General features: G+C 42.3%; 1 protein-coding gene across 1 annotated transcript in view; it reads right to left on the reverse strand.

Annotated features, from left to right (window-relative positions):
* Window positions 1-12,500, reverse strand: part of LOC125027114 (probable glucosamine 6-phosphate N-acetyltransferase) — an 18,819-nt gene that overhangs the window by 307 nt on the left and 6,012 nt on the right. The window contains exons 3-5 of the mRNA XM_047615944.1: window positions 9,216-9,278; window positions 3,045-3,175; window positions 1,560-1,621 (exon numbers count right to left, since the gene is read on the reverse strand). Of these exons, the coding sequence (XP_047471900.1) occupies window positions 1,560-1,621; window positions 3,045-3,175; window positions 9,216-9,278 (256 nt within the window). The remainder of the gene's footprint in view (window positions 1-1,559; window positions 1,622-3,044; window positions 3,176-9,215; window positions 9,279-12,500) is intronic.

Below are 12,500 nucleotides of genomic sequence, written 5' to 3' on the forward strand. Positions count from 1 at the left end.
AAAAATTGTTTACCTAAAATGAACACTGCAAAACTCCTGTTTCAACAATGATTTGTTTTTATTATTAATCTTTTATTATTACCTTCACATGCACAAATACACACACATATATATGTATATAATCATTTTATAAAATCTTTCAAGGTAGAAAAAATCTCTAACCTATAAGAAAATTTTCATTCTCTCATTTCCTTCTATTTCCTTTTCTTTTCACACAAAAAAGTAAGAATTCTGCTGTGGATAAATTGTTGATCTGGTCCATAGTAATATAAATGTTAATCATAATGCAGTTATTATATTCACTTCACTACTTTTAACCCTGATGTTCTTTTCTTGTTCACATGTCATTAGAAAACATGAACCAATATGTATATGTAATTTCAAAGCGTGCAGCATATCTACATTCTAAATATAAATAAGCTTATTATGAAGTTGAGAACTGTTAATTATAAAGAAAAGTCATGATAGCTCGGCTAAATCAGTACATTGAATATTCACATACTCATGCGTTATGGCCTAATCTTCATTTTAAACATTGCAATATACAAAATAATAAATAAAAAACAAGTTAAAAAGAAATATAAAATTACAAAACCTTTAAGCATTTACCTTTACGCGTACAAGTTACAAAGGGAAATATTCAACTGATTAAATATAGCATAGCTGTACAACCAAATGGATAATTACCATGAGTTATGAAAGTTACATTACCCAAAACATTACTAGAACTAGTATTTTTAACAAAGAAAATGAGAGAGAAAAAAAAAATATATAACAAATAAAGTAATTGGATAATAAGTGTCAAAAAGAAAAGAAAAAGAAAAATAGATTCAAATGAAATACAAATCAATGATATATAAACAAAACAAAAGGAACTAAATAAAAATTTGGCATATGGCATTGGTCTGATATAATCTGGTGTTCATGTCAAACTTTCTTACACATATACAGTACATAGAGAAAGAAAGAGAAAAAGAGAGATCAAAAGAAAAAGAGAGGGAAACAGCAAAAGAGAGAGTTAAAGGGGAAAGAGACAGAGACAGACAGAAAAAGCGAAGGAAAGAGGGACAGAGACTGAGACATAGAAACAGAGAGAAGAGAGAGACAGAGGAGGAGGGAAGAAAAGGGGGGGGGGGGGGGGGAAGAAGGTGGGAAAGAGGGAGGGGGGAGGGAGGAAGGAAAGAGGGAGGGAAGGAGGTGGGAAAGAGGGAGGGAGGGAGGAAGGTGGGAAAGAGGGAGGGAGGGAGGTGGGAAAGAGGGAGGGAGGGAGGTGGGAAAGAGGGAGGGAAGGGGGAGGGAGGAAGGAAAGAGGGAGGGAAGGAGGTGGGAAAGAGGGAGGGAGGGAGGAAGGTGGGAAAGAGGGAGGGAGGGAGGTGGGAAAGAGGGAGGGAGGTGGGAAAGAGGGAGGGAGGGAGGGAGGAAAGGGGGAGGGAGGAAAGAGGGAGGGAGGAAAGAGGGAGGGAGGGAGGGAGGGAGGGAGGGAGGGAGGGAGGGAGGGAGGGAGGGAGGGAGGGGAGGGGAGAGCGGAAGGGATGGAGAAATATAAAAATTATACTCACAGTTTTCCAAGTTGTTTTCCTCTGTATTCGTTATTTACCACAACATCTTCCAATCGACCTCTCTGCAGAGTAAGAATTTCGTGAGAAAGTTATTCAGAACGCCGAAATTTAATAAAATGTTTAAATATTTTCATGACACAGTTTTTTTTATTTTCAAGTTTAATGCATTGTCTTTAAACGGACGCGCACGCACACACACACATACTGAAAGCGTATGCATTCAGACACACACACACATACACAAATAAATAAGATAAATAAAATAAATAAAAACAGTAACCACACGCCATCATATTTACCCGCAGTCGCTATACCAAGTTATTGAGCCTAACATACTCATACTTGATCTTGAAAACCAAGCCCAGGACGAGAATCGAATACGCGGTCGTCAGGACAGCGAAGATGGCGAGATAGAACCAGCCGATGGAAGACACATCCATCATGTCGCGGCCTTTACTATACTTTTATTTTCCGTTTTTAACACTTTCCCCGATTATATGGGTGAGTTTCTAACCCATGTATATCAGAAAATGATTACCATCAAGTGCGTTTTTGATCACCGGAAAGTCACGCACACAAAATTCTTGATTTCTGGTCTTTCGTATAGTCGTCGAAAGGCGTCAACTGCTCTGCTAAATTTCACGGAATGACAGCGATATGTCAAATGTCTCCCAAACTAACCCATTTGACATGGCAACAGCAGGAGTTCGAGATTTAGTATCAAGTTCTTTGTCCTTTGTCTTCGTCGCCAGGTAAACCTCTGAACACACTTTTCCTGTTTCATACACGGCACGTTACTTTGAGTCTCTGCTTTGGGTTACTTTGTTAATTCTCGTTATAGGTCTGTTCCTTATTCTTCGTGTGTTTCTTCTTTCTTACTACGCAGTTAAAACAATTCACAAAGAGGTGTGTTGTTAATAGGACGCACTAGCGTTGTATACTGTTATACTGCCTCGCGTGTAAGCTAATTTGAACTTGCCATTGGCGTCTAAAGTGCACAGATGTTTAGCATCTGTTACAACTCCGATTCTCAACACCTGGTGCGGTAAACGTAGGAAAAGTGTGCGGAAGAAATATTTACATAATAGCCTGTGTTTCACAGGATGCAGATAATCAAGCATAAACATTAATGCTTGTGTGCGTGTCCGTGCAATCACACTCGTACAAGCAGGCACAGGCACAGAGAGAGAGAGAGAGAGAGAGAGAGAGAGAGAGAGAGAGAGAGAGAGAGAGAGAGAGAGAGAGAGAGAGAGAGAGAGAGAGAGAGAGAGAGAGAGAGATACTGATAAAGGAAAAGAAAGTGATGTATTGAGAAAGGGATACACAAACACACACATACGCACTCACATATAATTATATATAGACATACATACATACAATACATACATATAAACAAATAGGGAGATAATTCACAAACACACACACACACACACACACACACACACACACACACACACACACCACAACACCCCCCCAACTCCTCACCTTCGCACAGCCGCGGATAAACTTCAATTCGCAGGCGAGCGTCGCCGAGCCCACAATCTTCCCCTGGTCCGTGTCCTCGATCACAGTCACGTAGTAGTGTCCGGGACAGTTCTTCATGGCATCGAAGCGCTCTGCAAATACCAACAAAGAATTAGGAACCTGGTGCTGAAGTTTGGTTATTGTAATTGTTGAGATGTGAGGGGGAAAGATAATGGTATAGGATTTGTATTTTAATCGGAGTTCAGTACTTACCTGTGGATATCAAATAAGCGTAAAGGAAATTGGCGCTTAAGTGTGGTTAAAGTAATGGTAGATAGTTTGTTGAAGTCTTGCAAGTGGGTAACATAATGGTATGCAAGAATGTGGTGTCAGCTATGGGACTTTAGTGAATATAATAAAGGTGACTTGGTACTTAAGTGTGGTTTAAGTAATGGTAGAAAATTTGGGTTCTACGTACGGATAAAATAATGGTATCAGAATTTAGGATTTAGTATGGGAGTTCTTACCTTTAGATAAAATACAAGTAGTAGACTTTGTGCTTAAGTGTGGGTAAATTAATGGTAGAGAATTTGGGTTCTTGCGTGTGGATAAAATAATATTCTGAGAATTTACGCCTCTGCGTGTGAATAAAGTAACTGGAATTTGAAGCGTGGTTAAAGGCAGAGGATTTGTGCTACGTGTAAATAAGATAAGGAAACTCGTATGAACTCGTATTCGTAAATGGGTATATTGACGGTAGGTAAGTGGAAAAAATTGGGATACAAAACCTTGGTAATTGCATATAATTAATACAATGGTATAGACGCTCTGTTCTTGCATGTGGTTAAATTAATGGAATAGGAATTTGTTATTTGGTATAAGAGTCTGGGTCTTACCTGCGGATAAAATAAAGGCATGGGAACTGTGTACTTAAGTGTGGTTAAGATAATGGGCCAGGAGATGTGCTCGGTCTTACGTAACTAACGACCGAAATGGAAAGGGAGAGTAAAAGGAAATTTCGAGACAGAGAAAAGTATTGCATTGCATATATGTGCAATGGGGCATAAACGTGTACACTGTATGACTGTATATATAAAGTATATGCGTGAGCGAGCGCGCGTTTGTGTATGCGTGCGTGGGTGTGAGAGCAGAGTGGGGGTGACACTTGCTCTTTCGTCTACGTCTGTGCGTAAATATATGAGAAAGGTATGAGACAACACGAAAACAATAATTAATCAACCAGAAACTCAATAAACGTCGAAAAAGAAGGAAAACCTCTCTCTCCTCCTACTCCTCCGTAACCGAGACGAACGCCCTACAGCCGCCAGGCGAGTCTTAAGCGAAGGAGAAAGCCCGGCCAGTCGCCACCCTACCCTGCGTCGCCCCGCCCTGCTCGTCCCTCCGCCCATAACCTGCAGGGATGTGAGGCAAAGTGGGGGGTGGGGGTGGCAGGGCAGTCTGAGAGACGGGTTTCGACACAAGACCCAGAAGAACCCAGGCACAAAAGCATTCTCTATCACTCCAGCTGCATCAAGTACGGCCCATTTGCAGCAGAGTCACCAGGAGGCAACTGGAGGAGGAGGACCTTAAGAGGAGGAAGCGAAAGTGGAGGAGGAGGAGAAGGAGGCGGCGAAGGAAGAAGAGGAGAATGAGGAAGAAGAAAAGGGAAATTAAGAGGAGGAGGGGTAAAAAAGGTGGAATAGGATGATGATGGAGAAGCGGATAAAGAGGAGAGAAAATATGAAGAAGAGGAGGAGGGGGAGAATAAGAGAGGAAGAAGAGGAGGAGAGGGAGAATAAGAAAGGAAGAAGAGGAGGAGGGGGAGGATAAGAGAGGAAGAGGAGGAGAAGGGGGAGGAGAAGTGAGGGAGTTCCCCCACTGAATCTTCCAGCGAGTAATTCAGTTTCCGACCATCCCGAAATTTCCAACTTTCTCATGAGTGACGTTTGTATAGATATATATTCTTAGATACGCTGCCTGTTCACACAAATTTCATACATACACACACAATAGATAGATACAATATAAAAGAATTGAAAGAGACTTTTACCCTCCAGGTAAAAAGATAGACAATATGATGCTACCTACTACTCTAACTGTGCGAGAGGAAAATGACACGCCCACACATGCGAGCAGCCTTGACGTGCCTGAGCCACATTGCGAGAGGCAGCGGTCAGTGTCTAATTGACGTAAAAGCCGACCGCACGCGCGCACACACACGGGGAAAGAAAGAAATAAAGAAAGAAAGAAAGAGAAAGAGAGAGAGAGAGAGAGAGAGAGAGAGAGAGAGAGAGAGAGAGAGAGAGAGAGAGAGAGAGAGAGAGAGAGAGAGAGAGAGAGAGAGAGAGAGAGAGAGAGAGAGAGAGAGAGAGGCACACACACGGGGAAAGAAAGAGAAAGAGAAAGAAAGAAAGAAAGAAATAAAGAAAGAAAGAAAGAGAGAAAGAAAGAAAGAAAGAGAGAAAGAAAGAAAGAGAGAGAGAGAGGCACACACACGGGGAAAGAAAGAGAAAGAAAGAGAAAGAAAGAAAGAAAGAGAGAGAGGGAGAGAGAGAGAGAGAACATCTTTGTGGCTACTTTCTCTCCCAAGTCTCGTTTTCTATAGCTCGTCATTCACCCTCGTTTTCGCTATCATATCGTCAAGCGTCTATGCTGCTATTTTTGATTAAGAAAATGTTTGCAAATTCACCAGCAAACGTAACGAAGCTATTTAGAGAGATGATTAAAGACAGTGGAAGAGGGAGAGGGAGAGGGAGAGGGAGAGGGAGAGGGAGAGGGAGAGGGGGAGGGAGAGGGGGAGGGAGAGGGAGAGGGAGAGGTGGAGGGAGAGGGAGAGGGAGAGGTGGAGGGAGAGGGAGAGGGAGAGGGGGAGGGAGAGGGAGAGGGAGAGGGAGAGGGAGAGGGAGAGGGAGAGGGAGGGGGACAGGGAATGAGAGGCAGAAAGAGAAAGAGAACGAAATAGAGAGAAATAGCTAGAGGAAGGGAGAGAAAGAGCTAGATAGAGAAAGGGTGGTAGTGAGGAGAGAGAGAAAACCAGATAAGAATTTCATAATCGTGTTATCTCTGTCACGTGTAAACCTGTCAAACCCTTAAAGTGGTACGTAGTAAAGAATAATTTTTTTTAGTGATAGCCTCCGTTACCAAGATGTGTAGCAAGTGCCAGACTCCATACAGATAAGTACAGATAAACAATGAAAAAAAACAGAAAAACAAAAAACTAGAGAAGAAAAACACCAAATAATTAAAAGCAACAAATAACAAATACATAACAGATAAAAGCCACATTCTTAGATCCACGTGATTCTCATTCTACGCACCGCAAAACGTGTTCTCAATACTCATGAAAACGCCCCCCCCCACCCCCACTCAAAAAAAAAAAAGAAAACAAAAAAGAAAAAAAAAAACATGTAAAGAAAAGAAAACGAGGAAATAAAAAGACAGGTCTGGTTCCAAACGTCTGGATGAGAAGGCGACCTTGAGCTCCGCTATGCCAACTTTTAGACCCCTCCTGGCGGTCCCGTTGCAGACACTGACTCTCCTACCTGGTTGGGCTTAAGGAGGTGGGGGGGGGGGGGGGGGTAAAGGGGCGAGGGAGGGGAAGGGGGAGGGGAATGGAAGGAGAGGAAGGGGGAGGGAAGGAGAGGGAGAGGGAGGGGAATGGAAGCAGAGGGACGGGAAAGGGGAGGGGGGTGGAAGGAGAGGGAGGGGAATGGGGAGGGGGATGGAAGGAGGGAGGGGAATGGAAGGAGAGGGAAGGGAAGGGGGAGGGGAATGGAAGCAGAGGGAGGGGAAAGGGGAGTGGGATGGAAGGAGAGGGAGGAAGTGAAGGACTGGAGACCAGAGAAGTGTAATTAGGGAATGGCGTTGAAGTGATAGACTAGAAACGAGAGAAGTGTGAAGGAGACGGAGGGAGTGAACGAAGGACTGGAGACCAGAGAAGAGTGAATGGGGTATGGAAAAGGAGGGAGGGAAGGAGGGAGGGAAGGAGGGAGGGAAGGAGAGAGGGAGGGAGAGAGGGAGGGAGAGAGAGAGAGAGGGAGAGAGGGAGGGAGAGAGGGAGGGAGAGAGGGAGGGAGAGAGGGAGGGAGAGAGGGAGGGAGAGAGGGAGGGAGAGAGGGAGGGAGAGAGGAAGGGAGAGAGGGACAGAGAGGGAGAGAGAGGGATAAAAGTGCCTGGCCGACGGGTACACTACAAAATCTCCCCAGTAGATAACCTTCCCTTTAACATATCATTCATGGCAGAAAAAAGCAGCATCGGTCACTTGTCTGTGTTGGTTGTAGCCTTCACCATAGTACAACGGCATTTGTTTTCTTCCTGGTCTAAAACTGCGAAAAAAAAAAAAAAAAAGCTATTTAACCTTAATTTTCGTCTGTCTCTGTCTCTTTCTTTCTCTCTCCCTCCCTCCCTTTCCATCCATCTCTCTCTCTCTCTCAATATCTCTTCCACCCTCCCTCTCCCTCCATACCTCATCCTCCCACCCTCCCCCTCCATAGTTCTCCCTCCCTCTCTCTCTCCCTCCGTCTGTCTTTCTGTCCCTCCTTCCCTCTCCCTCATTCCTTGATTACATATCATCTTCTAAAAACCATCACACTCTCCTCAGCCCATACACATAACCCAAAATTGCCCTTCTCTAAAAGCTATGTTAAGCTTCGTCGATCCACTCATTCCCTTTCTTATTTCCTTATCTAAAAATGTAGACAACTCCTTGGGTCTTATCTCCTTATCGCGGAGGTGAGAACGGAGCGAGAACAGCGACCTCCATGAGACAAGACCGTGAGACAAGGGGAGGAAAAAGAGAAGAAGGAGAGTGAGGAAGAAGAGGAAGAAGAGAGAGAGGAAGAAGAAGAGGAGAAAGAGAGAGAGGAGGAAGAGAAAGAGAGAGAGGAGGAAGAGAAAGAGAGAGGAGGAAGAAGAAGAGAGAGAGGAGGAAGAAGAAGAGAGAGAGGAGGAAGAAGAAGAGAGAGAGGAAGAAGAAGAAGAGAGAGAGGAAGGAGAAGAAGAGAGAGAGGAGGAAGAAGAAGAGAGAGAGGAGGAGGAGGGAGAGGAGAAAGAGGCAGAGAAATTTGAAAAAAGGAGGAAGAGGAGAGGGGAAAAGAGTAGGAAAGGGGAAAGGATGAGGAGAGGGAAAGGAAAAGGATGAGGAGAGGGAATAGGAAACAGGAAAGGAGAAAGAGGAGGAGGAGGAGGAATGTGAGAAGAAAGATGGGGGAAGAAGGAAAACGAAAATGATAGGGAGGTGGAGGAAAAGGAAGAAAAGGGGAATAAAGAGGACGATAAAGAGAAGTGAAAGGACGAGAAAGAAGATGAAGAGGAGCCGGAGAGGAAAGGGGAGAAGCAGGAATATGAGGAAAATTAAGGACAAGGAGAAGGAAAAGAACGAAGAAAAATACGAGTGGATGGAAAAGGAGGAGGAGGAGGAAAAGGAATAGAAGTGGAGGAAGAGGAAAAGTTGTGTAGGAAAATAAAATCTTGCCTTTCAAAAACTCCTACACTACGTCACAGTCTATCTAACATTTCCTAAAATCACTGGGTTACCACCATCTATAATTTCAAGCAAATTTGACCCCTAGAGCTAGCAGCGGCACATTGGGGGACCTTCCTACAGGCCAGAAGAACCACTATGTTCCCTTAGGCGAAGTTCGTTTAAAACCTAGCGCCGTGTGTGAGTCTAGGCCTAACCTAAAACATCCGTGACTTTGTGTTCAACGTGTCTCTTAAGTTTTGGAATTGAAGACTGTACTCAGGACACGCTGGGTTTCTTAAATGATAACAATAATAATACCTAGTCCGCAGTCACATGGAATATCATTTCAGGCATATCATCTATTTTGCATCAAAATTAAGTGACTTCAAGCTTGCAGTCGCATGGAACATTTCAGACATAAGATGCTCATCTTGCATCAAAATGAAGCGACTTCAAAACCGCAGTCACATGGAATATTTCAGGCATAAGATACTCATCTTGTATCAATATGAAGCGACTTCAATTCTGAAATCACATAGAATATGATTTCAGGCATAAAATGTAAGCGCAACATGCGAACGGACGGACGAAACACAATCATAAAATAATAATAAACTCAATCTTGGTGTTTAATCAAGAAATAAATGCGGGCAATTAATCAATGGCATGGATGTCGGAGGCGTAAAAACAAAATAAAAATAATATCAACATAACACATACGCACTTACCACCGAATTTCTCCCTGGAGATATCACCCACTTTGGTCAGCTGACTCAGCAACTGCAGGAACCCTGGAAGACGAATCATGTTTACATCCAGCACAAGAATGCATGGCTTATAACATCGTGTTTGTACAGTACCTATAGGAAAGACATATAGGCAAATTACTAATGATGGGAAAACAACTAAACGACAGTGTACTGCTAGGGAAAAACAAAATCGTTGTGAAAAGAGAGAAAAAATGTGAACAGCAACGTCATTATCAACTAAGCTCAATTTACAGTGTGTCAAACGCGCTCTCTCTCTCTCTCTCTCTCTCTCTCTCTCTCTCTCTCTCTCTCTCTCTCTCTCGTGTGAGTGGTTTATATGTGCATGTTCATACAAGCAGAGTGTTAAATCTATATCTACATCAGTATCAAACATAGTAAAATATACATAAAAAACATTTGTATATACTTATACTTGCAAATAATTCAAAGCGACTGTCTAAAACTCCTACACTAAAAGCATTAATAAAAATACAAAAATCACCTCTCAATTCAGAAACACAAGCAACAGCACCATTTAACAACTAAAGCTTACCACGCGCACTTCAATATAGGGAAAAATCGGTTAGACCAAGGTTTCTTTCGCCACTGTGAGAGAGTAATGTCAAACAGCCACTCACAACAGAGAACATTACGCAAGCAAACCCTCCCACCTCCCCCCCCCCCCCTTTGCCTGCAGCACTTTCTTGCGTTTTAATCTCCATGTATTTTTCCTAAAGCATTCAGTCTGTGATAACTTCCGGAGGATTTCTGCTTCCTGTTAGAGAACACCGTAGTCGGTAAATTATGAAGGATTTCTTAATTTCGTAATACTAACGGTAATAGCAGTTGTAAGGGTCATAATCACGTCAATAGAGGCACTAATTATCTATTCTATAAATGACGGCACTAATTATCAATTATATCAATAAGGCCAATTATTATCAATCATAAATGTGACACAATTATTCTTCTACCTGTACGTGGTTTACTTGTAACTACCGCGATTGTAAAATTATACACGATTCTTCCTATTAAAATGGCAGATTTTTTTTTTTTTTTTTTTTTTTTTTTTAGGGGGGGGGAAGGTATTTTTTGTCGTTTTTTTGTAGTTAATGAGGTCACCTGCTACTTCCATAGCTACCTTTCTTCTAATCATTATTAAACCTTACTGCTCTTATCGAGTCATAATCTACATCACAGCCTCATTTGTAGTAGTATTGTCAAAAATATTACTAGCTTTTAAATTAACATCAATATCACATTTTATTTATTATCATTATCGGTATCATCTCTCTCATCACTGACCAAGACTCACTATAATTATCGGTGATCTGTAACTGTACCATCATCTTCATTAATAACTGTTACTCAAGCGATATTACTACAATTACATATATGTATATATATTACCCATCGCCATCATTCCTATTACTACTAATACTACAGCTCAGCAGCGTAAATGTAACAGCAGTAACATTACATGTAAAACGCCATTCATAAAAGAAACCTAAATATTAATAATAGTAGTAGTAGAACATTACCGACGACAATATCAATAGCACTATCAACAGTCTCAATAATATGATAATAATTATAATAATAATAATAATAATAAATAAAAACATCACTAACAACAATAATAACAATAATATCAACACTAATAATAATAATAATAATAATAATAATAATAATAATAATAATAATGATAATAATAATAATAATGGTAGGCACAGAATGAGGAAGACAGCTTGGGGGGAGGGGAGGTGGGGGAGGGGGGCAGCTAGACGTCCTTGCAGTCAGCAGCAGGAAGTACGACTCCCCCCTCCCCCTACCCCCTAAACTACCCAATAGCTACCCCGGCGAGTTCTATTTAACGGCCTTGAGTTTAGATAACTCTTGTCAACATTCTACTTAAATGGGGTCGGCTTTATTTCATTGTATTTTATTTTATTTATGTATTCACATTCACTTTTGACGGGGGTGAGGGGGGATAGTGCTCCGCTGACGTCCTGATTGGATTTTCGTTTTATTATTATTATTTTTTTTTTTTCCTTCTCGCTGGTCTGGACTGAACTGGATTGATCGACTGAACGCAATTATACCGAACTGACCGATCTGAACTCCCTCTTCCTCGTCTCATTCTTGGAGACGGGGGCGACTGAGCGGGGCCGGCGTGTGACTCTCGCCCGGACAGCTTGAGCCTTAAACCTGTATGTTGTCGCCTGACTTCCTAACATCAGCGTTGCTCACGTGACTAGTTTCTGTCTCTGCCTCCGCCTGTCTTTCTCTTTCTCTCTCTCCCACTCCCTTCTCCCCTCTCCTTCTCCCTCTCTCCCCCTCTCGCTTTTTACATTCTCCTTGCTTGTTCAACGGATCCTATAACCACCCCAGCTCCTATAAACACCCCACTTCCTATGATCCTCGGCATGAAAGCGTCACAGTCAGCTGGACAGTCGACCGACCAGGCAGGCATGGAGAAGTCCTTGAGAAAGGAATATTAGGGAGTTTTTATGGAGTAATTGTCTCCCGTAAGAATCCACTCTCATAGGGTCCTGCTTCTGGTGTCGAACCGCGGGATGACATTCACAAAACTCCTTCTTGGAAATGCAGTTCTTGACTCTTTTTTTTAATTATGTAATGCAATTCTAGGTTTCTCTTGATTTCTTCTTTGTTGGGTGCATCTGACCTCGCCACAAAACTTGTATTTTTCCGTAAATTTACCCCTCCTTTTGACGAACAGAAATTTCCTTTAAAGTACACAGATCTATTCTTTCTTTTTTTTTCCTTCTAAATTGCTTTTTTTTTTCCTCTATCGACCGGATGTACATGGAATTCCAGGGAAACTATGACTACACGTTTGAAATCAGATGTGCTTTTGTTTCTACCCTGTCGTAGGTCACTTTACATATCATTTACCACCCCAAAGCATTATTTTACAGCGACGCCTCGAATTCAGTAGGCCCAGGGGGAGGGGGGGGGGAGCACAGATGCAATTGTTTATTAGTGCATGAAGTTCACTTCCTATTTCTTCTTCTTGCCTTGTTTTTTTTTTTTCTGAAAACATTTGTACATTTCATACGGAACTTCAATACGTATAGAACCTTCGCTAGAACCGGTTTCCATACTACGTTACAATGAATATCCTCAAGTAACGGCTGCGTCAAACCACAGCATTTACGGAATATTTGGTGAGCGGCTAAATCACCTCCAGAAAATGCTGCTGCGCGGGAACACTCCTAATCAGGGCCAATGCTAACCTAACCC

Source organism: Penaeus chinensis, chromosome 7 (assembly GCF_019202785.1).
Source record: "Penaeus chinensis breed Huanghai No. 1 chromosome 7, ASM1920278v2, whole genome shotgun sequence".
Taxonomy (NCBI): Eukaryota; Metazoa; Arthropoda; class Malacostraca; order Decapoda; family Penaeidae; genus Penaeus; species Penaeus chinensis.